The sequence below is a fragment of the Rhodamnia argentea genome, chromosome 6 (genome assembly GCF_020921035.1).
Source record: "Rhodamnia argentea isolate NSW1041297 chromosome 6, ASM2092103v1, whole genome shotgun sequence".
Lineage (NCBI taxonomy): Eukaryota > Viridiplantae > Streptophyta > Magnoliopsida > Myrtales > Myrtaceae > Rhodamnia > Rhodamnia argentea.
In genome coordinates, this window is record NC_063155.1 from 16,320,831 (window position 1) to 16,337,575 (window position 16,745).

At 47.3% G+C, this 16,745-nt stretch overlaps 3 protein-coding genes and 1 long non-coding RNA gene across 4 annotated transcripts; 1 reads left to right on the forward strand and 3 right to left on the reverse strand.

Annotated features, from left to right (window-relative positions):
- Positions 1–646: 646 nt before the first annotated feature.
- On the reverse strand, positions 647–948 carry LOC115733365. The gene is made up of 2 exons (XR_004014492.2): positions 775–948; positions 647–682 (listed from the first exon to the last, which is right to left on the reverse strand). It is a non-coding gene; the product is annotated as an uncharacterized LOC115733365 (long non-coding RNA).
- A 623-nt stretch (positions 949–1,571) lies between these two features.
- On the reverse strand, positions 1,572–5,690 carry LOC115733476 (disease resistance protein RUN1-like). Its single transcript, XM_048280669.1, has 3 exons — positions 5,236–5,690; positions 3,821–4,958; positions 1,572–3,296 (listed from the first exon to the last, which is right to left on the reverse strand). Exons 1-3 carry the CDS (start codon positions 5,610–5,612, stop codon positions 1,572–1,574), a joined length of 3,240 nt encoding a protein of 1,079 aa, XP_048136626.1. The 5' UTR covers positions 5,613–5,690.
- Positions 5,691–11,272: 5,582 nt separating this feature from the next.
- On the reverse strand, positions 11,273–12,277 carry LOC115733021. The gene has a single exon (XM_030663697.2). The coding sequence runs from the start codon at positions 12,275–12,277 to the stop codon at positions 11,273–11,275; it is 1,005 nt and encodes a 334-aa protein (XP_030519557.2).
- Positions 12,278–13,378: 1,101 nt separating this feature from the next.
- Positions 13,379–15,055, forward strand: LOC125315507 (glycine-rich cell wall structural protein-like). The gene is made up of 2 exons (XM_048280670.1): positions 13,379–13,435; positions 14,276–15,055. The coding sequence occupies exons 1-2, from the start codon at positions 13,379–13,381 to the stop codon at positions 15,053–15,055; spliced, it is 837 nt and encodes a 278-aa protein (XP_048136627.1).
- The last annotated feature ends 1,690 nt before the right edge of the window (positions 15,056–16,745 follow it).

Consider the following 16,745-nt stretch of genomic DNA (forward strand, 5'->3'; position numbering starts at 1 on the left):
CATGGATCTAGCTCAGAAATTTTATCAAACAAATGATAGGTACCTCGGCCAACATGATTTTTGATGAAGAACATCCTTCAAAATAGGCCTATAAGACAAAATTCAGTCGACAATTTAGTAGGGAAAGAAATTCTCCATCAAGGCCTGCATAGAAATACCCACTGACCTCGTTCAGGCATTTCATCAAACACATGATATACGGAAGAGGAGCTTAGATGCAACAGTAAAGCAATGATTCACACCCAGATTGTCACAAAGGAAACGCAGCAAGTTCAGATCATTAATAGAGCCTCATTCGCAGCCAATTTTCACACAAGCAGTAGCTAGAGCTCTCGGCCTCTGCATATGCTTTGTAATTGGGTGTAAAGCAATGATTCACACCCAGATTATCACAAAGGAAACGCAGCAAGTTCAGATCATTAATAGAGCCTCATTCGCAGCCAATTTTCACACAAGCAGTAGCTAGAGCTCTCGGCCTCTGCTTCATATAGAAAGTAAAACGAAAAAAACGCATATGTTTTGTAATTGAAGAGAGACTGATTACCTATGGTTATAACAAAGTCGTATCCATCCAGTTACGAGAATACTGTTGCAAATGGGCTTCCAACCTTCAAGGGTCGTACTTGTTAGTTGTTACCACCATTTGTCATGGGAAAACCTTCTTCAGACCCTCTGAATTCAACTTCAAAGGAAAAACAAACAAACAAACAGAATGAGCACAATAAGCCCAACAATCAAGTCTTGTTCTGACTCCCCTACAGACAAGATACGTACTTGCCAGACTTTCATCGGCTCAAAAATACCCAGCGTGGTCGAGTTCATTAACCACCGAATCTCTGTTATCATGACATCTACAATAACTTTTACGGTTGGGCAACCGCTCGCAATGTTCAATCGTGGAACATTCTAAATGCAAATCCGAAGTGTCGGCCAAACTCTCCAACTACCTGCAATGTTGAGTCCACGACTTCCGTAAAGATTCCATGTGGTTCACACCTCCCACTCTTCTTAGCTCTGGACATCTCCAACTCTGAGCTTCCTTAGCTTTCTCTATTTCTGGATAAATGGAATGCCACTGGCTCTTCGACTCGTCCGATACTTTGCTGTCAATATTAGAGAAAACGTGGATGGGCATCATTTCTCATAGGGGAGACATACTTACGTAAAGCAGGCACGTATTTCATTTCCTCCCAAACGTGAGAAAAATAGAAAGAAATGCAAATGCTGCCCTTTGTTTTTTTTGGGGGGGTGTGTGGAGAAGATTGTCCTTAGTTTCCTTTCAAGTGCTAATTGAACAAAGGATAATAAAGGTATTCACGAAACTTCCCCACAGGTCATTTACGTTCAACATGCATCCAATCACACGAAAAAAAAAAAAAATCTTTTTTCATCTCATTATTTACTTTCTCTCCTTTTAAATTCATTCCTTTCCATTATTAGATAACTAAAAAAAGTGGTCAGGAATGAACTGCTAAACAGCTTGTGCTTCGTTACCCAACTGTGACACACCTTATGTGGAGAGACTTCTTGGTTGCATCTTGGTGGGGCTGAAGTGACGAATTCACCACTCTCTAACTTTCAGGACATAATGCGTTGATTCCGTGAAACATATCATACGCGTGATTGCATCTACCATAGCTATCCTGGTTGTTCAACTGCTCGCTCAACTGCTCGCAACCGTAAACTGTGGAAAATTCTAAATCCAAATTTGAGGTGTCAGCCAAACTCTCCAACGAGCAGCAATCGTGAATCCACAACCCCTTTAAAGATTTCAAGTGGTTTAGACCTTCCACGCTTCTTAGCTTTGGACATTTTCCTATTCTGAGCTTCCTTAACTTTCTCAATTTCGATAGGTCTAGCATCCTTTCCATGGACTTGCAAGCCACGACCTCTAGGGAGCAAAGGGATCCCAATTCTTCAAGGCCTCGAATCTCGACTAACAACTTGCATCCATACAAATCTAACCTTTGCATATTCTTCATGCGCGACAGATCAAGCACTTTTGGGAGGAAGAACTCGCACCAAAGAATCTTTAAAGTTGTCAATCTTTTCATTTCCAACTGAAACAGGGGGTCCAATTTGCCGAACGAGCACCTCCGCATATGGAGGACCTCCAACTCCGCATCATGTATACCAGAAAATTCTGACAACGAACAACTGTAGAATTCCAGGGTAGACAAGCTTTTCAAATTGGAAAAATCCAGTGATTGCGTGGTCGTCAGATTTCGAAGTTCTAACTCTCTTACACTAGACGGAAGTTGGGGAAGGAATTTCACCCTTTCGCAGGACAATTTTAGTAATTTCAGCTGCTTCAGATTTCCTATTGAATCAGGTAGGTGATCGATGCTTGTCCCTAACAAATTCAACTCGACTAGTGATTGTAATTTCCCAATCGAGTCTGGAAGCTCCTTTATCTGCTCACAATTCGATAAATCCAACCGCCTAATTTTCACCAGCCCTCCAATTGAATATGGCAATTTGCTGATCTGCCTATTTGGTACATCAAAGGTCAACAATGACTTCAAATTACCAAATATCTCCGGAAGTTCATGTAGCGTATTAGGTAGGACAATTTTTGTCAAAGCTTGTAGACATCCTATTTCTTCAGGCAACTCTTGAAGAGATGTGCATCCGCCCAAGTTCAAAGCAATTAGGAGCTTTAATTTACCGATGGATGGGTCAATTTCAATTAACTTGGAACAGTCATGAGCGTCTAACTCTTCAAGCTTCTCCACCAGCCCAATCGCAGTTGGTATATTAGTTATCCCACTGTTACTCATCCTAAGTAATTTCAGCTGCTTCAAATTTCCTATTGAATCGGGTAGGTGATCGATGCTTGTCCCCGACAAATCCAACTCGACTAGTGATTGTAATTTCCCAACCGAGTCCGGAAGCTCCTTTATCTGCGCACAATTCGATAAATCCAATTGCCTAATTTTCACCAACCCTCCAATTGAATATGGCAATTTGCTGATCCGCCTATTTGGTACATCAAAGGTCAACAATGACTTCAAATTACCAAATATCTCCGGAAGTTCATGTAGCGTATTAGGTAGGTCAATTTTTGTCAAAGCTTGTAGACATCCTATTTCTTCAGGCAACTCTTGAAGAGATGTGCATCCGTCCAAGTTCAAAGCAATTAGGAGCTTTAATTTACCAATGGATGGGTCAATTTCAATTAACTCGGAACAACCACAAAGAATCAATATCTCTAAGGACACAAGCGTAGAAAATTCAGGTGTTCTCCTTAAGTTGTCGCAGTGGTTGAGATTTAGTACTTTTAGTTTCTTTGCCGCCTGCAAAACCATTTGATAAAATATTTATTTAGAAATGACCTACGAAAAAATGAAAAGAAATAATTTACCAATAAAAGGAGTGGGACTCGTATCGTACTCTCATCCATCCAATCGTTTCATCCGGAATGAGGGTCCATGAAAGGTCCAAAACGACTAATTTAGTCGGATGAAAGTTTGTTGCCTCTAACTCGGCAAAGCATTCTTCCAAAGAAAGCCATCTTAAACCGGAGAGAAGATTACTGAAGTCTCCAAAGAGGGACACCCTTTCCGCTTCAAAGAACCTCGGGTTTCGCAAATTAGGAAATTCCTCATCGTATAGGGTAATGAGTTCACTAAAAATTCCACGATCTCGCTACGACAATGCTTCTATTTTCCTATTTCCACGACAATGGGAACACCAAGAAGTCAACATGTGATGATCCAAAGCAAACAATTTCAAGCGCTAAAAGCAATTAATATTTTTCTTTCACAAGAATAGTCTATAACAAATCATAGGAAAATAAATTGTTGTTCCCTTTTTATACCTCTTTCGACTTCAAAATGCTCAGGGCTTCCTCACAATTCCATACTCTGCTACGCTCGCGAGGATCTTTGAGATTCTCTTGACGGACAATTTCCCTTCCAAGATGCTGCACTTGATCATGCATCCAAAATGTGTTGTTATCTCTAATTTTTACCAAGGACATGAGAAAGAGGACCTCGATGGCATTGTGTGGGCAGTATCCACAGTTATCCCACATGTAGAAAGGGTATGTTTTGTCGCGATTAACAAAAAAACAAGCTATGTCCAGAAATACTTGCCTTTGTGCATGATCTAACCTTTCAAAAGTCACCATCAATTTTCTTTGGACTTCCTTAGGAGGAGCTTCTTTTAGCTTCTTCAATGTGTCTTCCCAAAATGCTTCGGATTTGCCATTAAGAGATGAACCAGTAATCTCAACAGCTAAAGGAAGATTTCCCAACGTAGAGACAACTTCTGTTGAAAGGGAGAGATAATGACTTGGTGGAGACTCTCTTCTAAAGGCATGCCTACTGAAAAGATTAAGAGCATGGCTAAATTTCATCTCACCAACTTCGTAAGTTGAGATTTTTGTAGATTTTTCTACAAGACCTTCACCCGTTGCTTCTCCCTCAATCATTAGGACACTTTGGTCCCTGGTAGTTATGATAATCCTACTACCGGAACCGAACCAATTACCTTTTCCTGCTAAACCTTTGAGTTGCTCTTTCTCATCCACGTCGTCAAGAACAATTAGAACTTTTTTTTTGCTAAGTACTCTCTTAATCATGTTGGTCCCATCATCCACATCATCAATTTGGTCGAGAATAGAACGAGCATCGGGGAACTTGGATAGCAATTTTTTTTGCAAATGTACCATACCATGGCGTCGCGATGTCTCTCCAATGTCCGATAGGAAATTGCAACCTTCGAAGTGAGAAGACAATTGATTGAACATGACCTTGGCAAGTGTGGTTTTGCCAATCCCGCCCATTCCGTGGATCCCTAGAAATCGTACGTTATCGGATTCCACATGCAACATTTCGATCATAGCTTCTACCCGAGCATCAACTCCGACTAAATCTTCGGTCACATTCTTTTTAAATCCGACATTCAGCTTAGCCAACACAGTTTGAATTACGGATTGTACCACATCTACTTGGCTGCAACAACATAATAACCATGTTAGGGATATACAAGTTATTGTTAAACTACTCCCTAAGTTACAGAAAATCAAGCAACATAATCTAGACGACGAACCAATCGGGATTTTTCCCAATCTATCTCCGCTCCCCCAATTTGAGTCACTACACCGTCGGCCGCTACGGCCACGGCCACAATTTACACTACATAGGATCCAGCAATGCAGCAATTAAACGGAATAGGGAGGAAAAGGATATCTACATATAGACTTGTGAAAAGTTTAAGACATCTTATTACCTTTCATCTTTCTTCCAATTCCATCCCTTTATCCCATCCACCTCAAAAAGAGCTTTTTTCCATGATCCAACTTCAGTGTAAAACTTCTTCCGGTGCTTCGAAAGTGCTTTGTTGTATAAGTTTGTTTTGAGCTTGACATCATCGGGCTCCACATCCAAGAAAATGGGCAAAATCTCTTTATTCCCGTTCGATTTGGAGGTGCACTCAACCATGTGTCCGAGCTCTCGGAGGCACCAGTGACTTGAAGCATAATTCTTCGAGAAGATGGGAATGTAGATCTTGGAGCTCTCAATTGCTCGTAGAAGTTCATCGCCAATCCTTTTGCCGACATGGAGGGATTCACTGTCCCCGAAGACAAGTATCCCGGCCTCAATCATGCCACGGTAAAGAAAATCGGTGAACTCGTGACGGGTGTCTGCTCCTCGAAAACTCAGGAAAACCTCGTAGGAAGGCCCGGATTGTCACGCCCCGACTCTCGAGCTCGCGACATCCCTACCTTACTCGCCTCGGGTCATGAATGATAGCGTCCCGGGTAAGCTATCGACCTACGAAATTACGACGCATGTGGAACGTGCAAATCTCCCCAAACAATCAAAACAACGGGATAGCATAGTAGGAAACTCAACACCGTCAATTCACAAAAACAGTTTCATTAAACAATCAAAGCGGACGAATTTTAACCCTACTGAGCTACGTAAAATATATACAACCCCATACTTCGGGGCGGCTCACTAAGACCTCAAAAGACACGGGGTCGGGTAAGGTTAATCCTTCGTCTACTCCCAAAAATCCTACCACACTCCTCCAAGATCGGCGTCCACGGCTTCCATCACCGCCTGAAAATTGTTACCACGACGGGGTGAGAAATTAATCTCGGTGAGCCAACGCCTAAGCTCGGTTAGGACGTTGATTCGCTCGTACACCCTAATAAGCAGCCACATCAACACGGAATAGATATTTCAACCACATGCAAGCTTACCCTCCGGGCCACACATAATGCAATGCGGACTTGACTTAACAGTCAACCAACCAAACCGATTCAACACACTGCAAAGCATTACAGCACTTGCATGCACGGGACACCACACGTAGTCCATTTATTAATCAGTGACCCACGCGAATGGCGTGGTTGGCGCACACGACCGGTGTGGCCCCAACACTACGACCGGCAGTGTCTACCGCGGGGACCGTGCATCGTCCCTTACTTCCGGCGACGGCGACCGAAAGCTATGTATCCTGTGCAACCGGCACGGCATAGCAGACGTGCATTCCAAAAAGGAGCGTCGGTCCGTCACAAGCCGCGACCGGCATCCGAAAATTCGTGTGATCCGTACGACCGGCACGGGCACGAATTGACGTGCTTCTGACAAGTCGTGTGGTTCCGTACGACCGGCACGGTACGAACTTGTCGGGATCCCGTACGATCGGCACGGTTTACACCCATCATATGACCACTCAAGCACATCCGACAACCAGCCAGTTCATTTCTTGGATTTAGGTCGAATGCTCATACTCGCATGTTCAAATACTTGGCCCGAGGCCGTTTTCGTGCAAAAACATGCAATTTTATCTCATACGTGGTCACATGAATGTGCAATTTAAATCGACCGACACACCAGGCAATTTGGGGCGATTAACTTCTAATCGGACCCCCACGGCAATCAACAACCAAACCGGCACTCACGGCCAATAATTCAATAATTAAATTAATCAATTGCAGCCCGTCGATTATTAATCCCAATTTCAATTCCAATTGCGCACTCGTCTCTGACCTATCGCTCGCTCGCGATCAATCAATGCAAACGATCGGATCAATCAATCAATCTAATATAATTAGACATAGAATCCTAACTAATTAGACTAACTTAACCAATTAGGGCCATCGAACCTAAACCAAGTTTCTAACCTATACCGGCCCTAATCGAGCTACCTAAATACCTAATAATCTAATTAATCTAATCCGAACGCAATTAGCGTCCTAACCAAGAGTTAGAGGCTAACTCACAAATTTAAAAGCTCGGGCAGTCTCAACTCGAGTGGCGGCGACGCGAACTCGGCCCGGCCCGACGGCGACGACGAAACACGGCCCGATCCACTTAACTCCGGGCTTCTAATTTGGTCAAAGGCGGGCCAAAGACTTGGCGACACCTCGGGACAGCGGCACGGGGCTCGGGGTTGGCGGCCGGTTGCCGGAGCTGGCCGGAACAGTGACCGGCCGGCGTGAACAGTACCCGGGCAGAAAAAGGGCAGCAGTAACAACAGGGGAAACGGGCTGTTCCGAGGGGTTCCGGGCGTCCAAAGTTGGGGAAAAGCTTGGCCAACGTCGGGGGTCTCCGGGGGGAGCTGTGGGTGGCGCTGGTGGCGGCGATAGGTGGCCGGAGGCGGCGGTTCCAAGCTGCACAAAACCGGTGCAGTAAAACAAGGGCGGTCTCAAAAACAAGGGAGGTGATCTCCGGGCTGTTCGGAGCTCTACGGGCTGCGACCAACCTCCGGTGGCCTTGGGGGAAGATGTGGGGTCGAGGGTGGTCGCTCGGGGTGGTTTGGGGTGGCCGGAATCGGCCGGAGGGCGCCGGAACAGAGGCGGTGGTTGGGCGACGCAAAAACAGGGCAGGTGGGTCGCCGGGGCTGTTCTGGGGCTGAATCGCGGCTCTGCGGCGGCTCATGGCGGTGGGGTGGCTTCTGGAGGTAGAGAGGGAGATGGGATGGTGGTAGGTGGCGGTCGGAAGCGGCTCGGGGCGGCCGGCGCAGCTTGGGCAGCCCTGAACCCGAAACAGAGCAGGGACGCCGGGGGCTTCTGCTGGCTGCTCGCGGCGGCGAACGGCGGCTGAGGCGGAGGCGGAGCGGCGGGCGGAGGTGGCTGGAGGTCTGTGGTGGTGGTTGGGGTGTTGGTCGCACAAAAATGACCAAGGAAGAAGAGGATGTCTTCGGTTCTGGAGGGGGTCGCGCACAACACAGAGGAGAGAGAGGCAGACGGGAAAGAGAGGAGGGGAGGAGAGAGAGAAAAAGTCACGTGGGTTTGACTAGGGGCTGATCAGGTTTGAATGGGTGGGGCCCACATGTCACTCAAAATTAATGGTTTTTGGCTTATATGTATAATATCCAAGGGCGGTTCTGTATTTTGGCAAATCGGGACTGGTTGGATTTTTGGCTCAATCGATTAGGACTGAAATTTGGATTTTCACGGGCTAGGTTCGGTCCGGAAAATTTTAGGCGCGAGGATTAAAAATCCTAAGTCGCGGCGACCACGGTTTCGAGACCCAATCGAAACCGAACGACATTTCGGGACTCGTCCAAATTTGTCGTTTACGTCCTTGCGATCCAAAAATTTGCACCGACTAAAATTCAATTCTCTCCCTTTTTATTGAATTCGGGCAAATTTACATAGGCCAAATTTCCCGGGCGTCACAACTCTCCCCACCTTAGGAAATTTCGTCCCCGAAATTCAAGTACGATTACAACTCTTCAAAAAGATATAGATAGCTACTCTTCATAACTTCTTCGTTCTCCCATGTAGCTCCTTCGGTTCCATGGTGTTGTCAAACCACTTTGACTAGCGGAATAGTTTTACTCCGGAGCACTTGTTCTTTCCTATCCATGATCCCGATTGGCTGTTCCACGTACCCGGCTCGCTCATCTAGCTCGATTTCCTCATAACTCAGCACATGAGCAAGGTCCGGTTCATACTTTCTTAACATTGACACGTGTAATACCTTACGTACTTGAGCCGGTCTTGACGGCGGTGCAAAACGACATGCCAGATTTCCAATCCGCTCCAAAATCTTGAAAGGCCCAATATACCTAGGGCTCAACTTTCCTTTCTCGTTCCACGGATGCCAATTTCAATCAACACTAATGGCAATTTGAGCATTCTATTTAAATGGGCAAGGTCAAATACTAATTGGTTCTTTGTTAACACTCCAAGATTGGAACTGTCACTGGCAACCACTGGGATATTCATAGAATCATTGACTTCAGGTACCCATTTGAACCGAGGGTCGGACCACTCATTCTGCCATGACAGTTCGGCTCACGGACAATCGATGAGTCGAGGGCCACCTTGATTATCTCGATTTAGGGTTGGAATCACCCGTTCCTAGACCGATGGTAAAGTCGAGTACTATCGAGATCACCTCTCATGACCAATTCAAATTGATGCGGGATTGGTTTGTCTCGACCCGTATTCTTCCAACACGCGTCACTCGATCCAGGGTGATCAGTCCTTGACCGGTGCGCGGCTGGTACGGGGTTCTAGTACAATTCGTCCCTCACTGGATCAATGGTCTACTTGTCTGTCAATCAATGTTAGCTCGTAGCTCACACCACGGATCAATCCCTAGTGACTTCGGGGTGATCCTATGGGTGACTTACGCCTAAACAAGATTAACTCAAATCGATCCATGCTCGATTCAAGGTCGTCACACGGTCGAACCTCAATCAACGGCGCAACCGACTAGCACATTAAGCCATGATCCATGCCGAAGGTGACTTCTAACCTCTCGGTGGCCTCCCTCACTCTTGGCTGTCACTCGTGAATGGTCCGAGTGTATAGCAAAACTCTTGTAATCATCATCTCGTTCAGCTCCATGGTTTCACCTGACTTTCGCTGCGTATTCCAATCGGTTGTCTTCCCGAATTGTCACATCTCGCAATCTTAACCTTTTATCAGGTTGGCACCGATCCTAACGACTTATAGAGCTAGTTGGCAAATCTCATCCTACCGTCAACTCATAACTTGCCATTACGAACCTTTCCCGTTCGTTTCTACAATTTCTCATTCCTCATATTGCCCGAGGCTCCATTAGTTAAGGCATGCACGTAAAGCGGTTTGCAACATCTATAAAGCATAAGAAATATTTTCTCTTCGGCGACAACGGGGAATCGGTTACTAGTTGCAGACTTAGATTGTCACCATGTGAGCTCAACAACCGCATTTCTTACTGAAAAGAGTTTTACTATCTTGGCCTTTGCAGGTGCTGACTTGGGATAGAACGGGTGGATACAATCGCCGTCGAAGTCAATACTAAGAGCTGCACGGACCAAGGGATTTATCTTCACAGTATGATCATCGTGTACATAAACCAATATTGCTTGTAAAATGTACTTATGTGTGGCTGGCGGCCTATTGATAAACCCGATGTTCCCATCCATAATCCCGCAATGGACAGCTTGGCCAAGCCTCAAAGAGGTATGCCCTTTGGAATCCTCTCTAAGTGGATACATGGTTGAACCATCTTTGTGTGCTCGACATAGCTTCTTGTTGGCCAGATTCTGCATATAATTCATGTTACAAATAGTGACCTTCTTCTCAAATGTCATTCTCTGCGCCATCTTAGTAAGAACGCCTACTTCATTGACCTTCTTAAGGGCGTCACTAATGACCACCTTGCGAGAGAAAAATCCCGAGCCTTCTCTCGATCAATAGTGTCCTCATTTGCCAAGCCCCCGCTATGGTAGCGTAGTTATTAGCTCATTACCAATCCTATAACGTGTATCGATATCTCGAGATGCCCTCGCACTACTTACCTCATCAATCGAGGCTATCAACCAAAATCAATAACTTAAACTTATGGAGATGCCGCACCAATTTCGGACTCATACTCTACGAGTATCGGTTACTCCAATTCCATATCCATAATCCCTTCAAATGGGATACTCATTGATTCCCACGACTCAAGCTGAATCTTTGCCTTCCAAGGCTTGATCTATAACAACCCAAAATTTCAATCATAAAGTCCCGCTATTTTCCCATCCTTAAAAGAACTGTTCATCCCACTACTTCTATCGGCTTTAATTCAAGCTTAAAACTTCATGATTCTCGCTAGCTTTCTTGCGTAGCTTAATCATTTTACCAACCAGAAGTATTGACGGAAGTTGATAGCTGAAACCATCAAGATACAGCACGAGTTCAAACTTTCGTAATCCATAAAAGTACCAGTCACCTTATTACAACTCATATGCGTAAGTCGAGTTTAACAAAAGTTCTTCTTATCTCGACTAGTCCTAGCTAACCTATAGCCAGGATATTCTACCACGAACGTCATCCTATCTCTATGCTTGGGACCGATTCTGAAGATCCCGTGATACGTTTTCCTCCAGGCTGTTCCCCTTGTGGCCTATTCCGCTGTCTCTGCGGGCAGTCTCTCACTTGATGACCAAACCGGCCACATCCAAAACATGCCCCTCCTCTAAACGGGCACGGACCAGGTCCATGCCTTTGGCGGCATAAGTGACATGCTCCATCTTGGCGGAACATCGGCTTGCTGATCGCCCCTCTTCTGTTGGGCGGGATGTGGTGTCTACCACTAGGCATCGGCCTCTTTCCTTGCCGAATGTCCCTTCTGTGCGAGGGTACAAACCGCGATCCAGTTGCAGCAGCCCTTTCAGCCAGATCACGTTCTACCATCTGCGCCCTCTCATACAGGTCGTCATAATCCTTCGGGTTGAGCGGCACCAACACGCTCTTGATCTCCGGTTTCAGCCCATCCCGGAATCTTCTTGCCCTATCCACAGGGTCCTCTATCATTCTTGGGGTATACTTTGACAGCTCAGCAAATCTCGCCTCATATTCATCCACCGACAGGTGATTTCGACGCGGGCGAAGGAACTCAACCATCTTCTGTTCCCTCGCATTGTCCGAGAAGTACTTTCCGTTAAAGGTCTCCACGAAGGCATTCCACGCCGGAACCGTACCTTCGGGAAAGACTCTATCCTTAGAAGCTCTCCACCATGTACTCGCATTCCCCCGCAATTGATAAACGGCCAAAGTGACCTTATCCTCCTCGGTACACCTCGACGAGGCAAACGCCTTCTCTAACTCCTCGATCCACGAGGTAGCAGCTTCTGGGTCTCCGCTCCCAGAGAACTTGGGCGGCTTCAATTTCAGAAATTGTTCCACTAACTTATGTGCTTGATGTCCAACATTTGCTGCTCCAGCTGGCACGTTTCCCCGTGGTACTTCAGCAGCGGCGGTAGCATTCTGGTTTCTTACTTGCTGCCCCATAAGGTCTCCAATGGCTCCCAGTGCTTGGAGAATCCCAGCCATAGTCGGCTCTTGCCCAACCGGCTCTGCAGCGCGCGGCGCTCTTTCTTCCTCTAGAATCTCCCCTATCGGCCCGACGGGCCTAGTCCGGGGTCCTCGGGGTGCTCTTCTACCACGTGCGCTCATTTTGCAGGCAAATTACGGAGTCCCGCATACCCCAGAGCAAAGCGCGGTCGGAAGGCAGCCCCACAACTTAAATCCGTAAATCAACAATCACATGCACAACGTTTATTAACCCACTAACTATCCCAATCTCAATCGCTCCTTATCACTCCGGGCCAATGACCGGATGGATCAGGCCGACCTTGCTACGATACCACCTTGGGCGGGGATGTCACGCCCCGACTCTCGAGCTCGCGACATCCCTACCTTACTCGCCTCGGGTCATGAATGATAGCGTCCCGGGTAAGCTATCGACCTACGAAATTACGACGCATGCGGAACGTGCAAATCTCCCCAAACAATCAAAACAGCGGGATAGCATAGTAGGAAACTCAACACCGTCAATTCACAAAAACAGTTTCATTAAACAATCAAAGCGGACTAATTTTAACCCTACCGAGCTACGGAAAATATATACAACCCCATACTTAGGGGCGGCTCACTAAGACCTCAAAAGACACGGGGTCGGGTAAGGTTAATCCTTCGTCTACTCCCAAAAATCCTACCACACTCCTCCAAGATCGGCGTCCACGGCCTCCATCATCGCCCGAAAATTGTTACCACGACGGGGTGAGAAATTAATCTCGGTGAGCCAACGCCTAAGCTCGGTTAGGACGTTGATTCGCTCGTACACCCTAATAAGCAGCCACATCAACACGTAACGGATATTTCAACCACATGCAAGCTTACCCTCCAGGCCACACATAATGCAATGCAGACTTGACTTAACAATCAACCAACCAAACCGATTCAACACACTGCAAAGCATTACAAAGCACTTGCATGCACAGGACACCACACGTAGTCCATTTATTAATCAGTGACCCACGCGAATGGCGTGGTTGGCGCACACGACCGGTGTGGCCCCAACACTACGACCGGCAGTGTCTACCGGCGGGACCGTGCATCGTCCCTTACTTCCGGCGACGGCGACCGAAAGCTATGTATCCTGTGCAGCGGCACGGCATAGCAGACATGTGCATTCCAAAAGGAGCGTCGGTCCGTCACAAGCTGCGACCGGCATCCGAAAATTCGTGTGATCTCGTACGACCGGCACGGGCACGAAGTGACGTGCTTCTGACAAGTCGTGTGGTTCCGTACGACCGGCACGGTACGAACTTGTCGGGATCCCGTACGGCGGGCACGGTTTACACCCATCATATGACCACTCAAGCACATCCGACAACCGGCCGGTTCATTTCTTGGATTTAGGTCGAATGCTCATACTCGCATGTTCAAATACTTGGCCCAAGGCCGTTTTCGTGCAAAAACATGCAATTTTATCTCATACGTGGTCACATGAATGCGCAATTTAAATCGACCGACACACCAGGCAATTTGGGGCGATTAACTTCTAATCGGACCCCCACGGCAATCAACAGCCAAACCGGCACTCACGGCCAATAATTCAATAATTAAATTAATCAATTGCAGCCCGTCGATTATTAATCCCAATTTCAATTCCAATTGCGCACTCGTCTCTGACCTATCGCTCGCTCGCGATCAATCAATGCAAACGATCGGATCAATCAATCAATCTAATATAATTAGACATAGAATCCTAACTAATTAGACTAACTTAACCAATTAGGGCCATCGAACCTAAACCAAGTTTCTAACCTATACCGGCCCTAATCGAGCTACCTAAATACCTAATAATCTAATTAATCTAATCCGAACGCAATTAGCGTCCTAACCAAGAGTTAGAGGCTAACTCACAAATTTAAAAGCTCGGGCGGTCTCAACTCGAGCGGCGGCGACGCGAACTCGGCCCGGCCCGACGGCGACGACGAAACACGGCCCGATCCACTTAACTCCGGGCTTCTAATTTGGTCAAAGGCGGGCCAAAGACTTGGCGACACCTCGGGACAGCGGCACGGGGCTCGGGGTTGGCGGCCGGTTCCGGAGCTGGCCGGAACAGTGACCGGCCGGCGTGAATGCAGTACCTCGGCGGAAAAAGGGCAGCAAGTAACAACGGGGAAACGGGCTGTTCCGAGGGGTTCCGGGCGTCCCAAGTTGGGGAAAAGCTTGGCCAACGTCGGGGGTCTCCGGGGAGCTGTGGGTGGCGCTGGTGGCGGCGATAGGTGGCCGGAGGCGGCGGTTCCAAGCTGCACAAAACCGGTGCAAGAAAAACGGGGCGGTTTCAAAAACAGGGGAGGTGATCTCTCGGGCTGTTCGGAGCTCTACGGGCTGCGACCAACCTCCGGTGGCCTTGGGGGAAGATGTGTGGTCGAGGGTGGTCGCTCGGGGTGGTTTGGGGTGGCCGGAATCGGCGGAGGGCGCCGGAACAGAGGCGGTGGTTGGGCGACGCAAAAACAGGGCGGGTGGGTCGCCGGGGCTGTTCTGGGGCTGAATCGCGGCTCTGCGGCGGCTCACGGCGGTGGGGTGGCTTTCGGAGGTAGAGAGGGAGATGGGATGGTGGTAGGTGGCGGTCGGAAGCGGCTCGGGGCGGCCGGCGCAGCCTTGGGCAGCCCGAACCCGAAACAGAGCGGGGACGCGGGGGCTTCTGGTGGCTGCTCGCGGCGGCGAACGGCGGCGGGCGAGGCGGAGGCGGAGCGGCGGGCGGAGGTGGCTGGAGGTCTCGTGGTGGTGGTTGGGGTGTTGGTCGCACAAAAATGACCAAGGAAGAAGAGGATGTCTTCGGTTCGGAGGGGGTCGCGCACAACACGAGAGGAGAGAGAGGCGGACGGGAAAGAGAGGAGGGGAGGAGAGAGAGAAAAGTCACGTGGGTTTGACTAGGGGCTGATCGGGTTTGAATGGGTGGGGCCCACATATCACTCAAAATTAATGGTTTTTGGCTTATATGTATAATATCCAAGGGCGGTTACGTATTTTGACAAATCGGGACTGGTTGGATTTTTGGCTCAATCGATTAGGACTGAAATTTGGATTTTCACGGGCTAGGTTCGGTCCGGAAAATTTTAGGCGCGAGGATTAAAAATCCTAAGTCGCGGCGACCACGGTTTCGAGACCCAATCGAAACCGAACGACATTTCGGGACTCGTCCAAATTTGTCGTTTACGTCCTTGCGATCCAAAAATTTGCACCGACTAAAATTCAATTCTCTCCCTTTTTATTGAATTCGGGCAAATTTACATAGGCCAAATTTCCCGGGCGTCACACGGATGATGCCAGCGAGGTCGTCTCTTCCGCTAGCGTTTTGCGCCTCTCCATGGTCCGGGTGGCACGAAGGCGGCGTCGTGCGAAGAGAGCGACGGAGAGCGTGGAGAGGGTGAGGATTCCAACGAGGAGGTAGAGCTCGAGGCCGAGGAAGGGAGTCTCGGAGGTGAGCTCGTGAGGTAGAGAGCTGTCGAGAGGTTGGCGTTCGCCGGAAACCGCCGTGATTCCAGCGAAGCGAAGAGTGAGAGGGGTTGAAGAGGCTGAGGGAGTAGGTGAATGCGTGAGTATTGAAGAACGAGAGCTCCGCGCAGGATACGGAGGGAAAGGAAAGAGAGAGAGAGAGAGAGAGAGAGAGAGAAGGAGCGTCGGTGTCGTTGTTAAGAGTCTCGTTTGAAAATTTTATTACGAAAGTGCCATTTAGGTTGGATGAGTGGCTAGATGAATGGCATTATATTTCAACCCCATCCATTCAACAATAAAAACGCAACAAGAATTATATATATATAAAACCTAATAATTTCAAAGGCCCACTAATTAGTAAGTATTAACGTAAAATCCTAGCTATGCTCCTATTATGATTTTCTTAGTACATAGACAAACAATATAGAAGCGAATATTGTCATAACACTATGCATGATGAACTTAATTAGCCGATAAGGCGGATATGACATAGAGAAATATTTGGTTTACGACTCTGCTTGGTCTTAAAATGTCATGATACTATAGCGGGCCACATTCGTTACATAGCAAGAAAGGTTTGGTTTTATAGCAAGAATAATTAATAGTCAAGTCTTTAGTTTTTGCATGATGTAAAATGTAAGGTTCGAATAAAAAATGGCACGCGGGATACGAAATTGTTCGGGAAATTCTCATCCATTAATCTCGCTCAGAAAGTGCGTCGAGAAAATAAAACGCCTTCTACGAGCCATCCTAGAAGCTTCGTAGGAATTTCCGTTGGTCAATCGATGAGTTGTCGTCTTGGAAGTTTCTATGGCCCATACGTTTAACAACAAATTCTAACTCAAAGAGCCAAAGCCTTCAAGATAGAGGATACGAAGTGAAATCGGGATACAAAATGAAGATGATTTTTGAGCTTTTCTTTATTTTTATCATATAAAGGAATGATTTTTAAAAAAAAATCCAATCATTCTTTGCATCTTCATCAAGCACGGCTCTCCATGGAATCATC

Excerpts from the sequence above, each read along its gene's own strand:
- LOC115733476 (XM_048280669.1), bottom strand. The coding sequence starts at position 5,612 with ATGATTGAGGCCGGGATACTTGTCTTCGGGGACAGTGAATCCCTCCAT. Across the intron at positions 4,959-5,235 it reads AATTGGAAGAAAGATGAAAG|CCAAGTAGATGTGGTACAAT; the intron begins GTAATAAGATGT and ends ATGTTGTTGCAG. Across the intron at positions 3,297-3,820 it reads GCATTTTGAAGTCGAAAGAG|GCGGCAAAGAAACTAAAAGT; the intron begins GTATAAAAAGGG and ends ATGGTTTTGCAG.
- LOC115733021 (XM_030663697.2), bottom strand. The coding sequence starts at position 12,277 with ATGGCTGGGATTCTCCAAGCACTGGGAGCCATTGGAGACCTTATGGGG.
- LOC125315507 (XM_048280670.1), top strand. The coding sequence starts at position 13,379 with ATGTATCCTGTGCAGCGGCACGGCATAGCAGACATGTGCATTCCAAAA. Across the intron at positions 13,436-14,275 it reads GCATTCCAAAAGGAGCGTCG|GCGGGCCAAAGACTTGGCGA; the intron begins GTCCGTCACAAG and ends ATTTGGTCAAAG.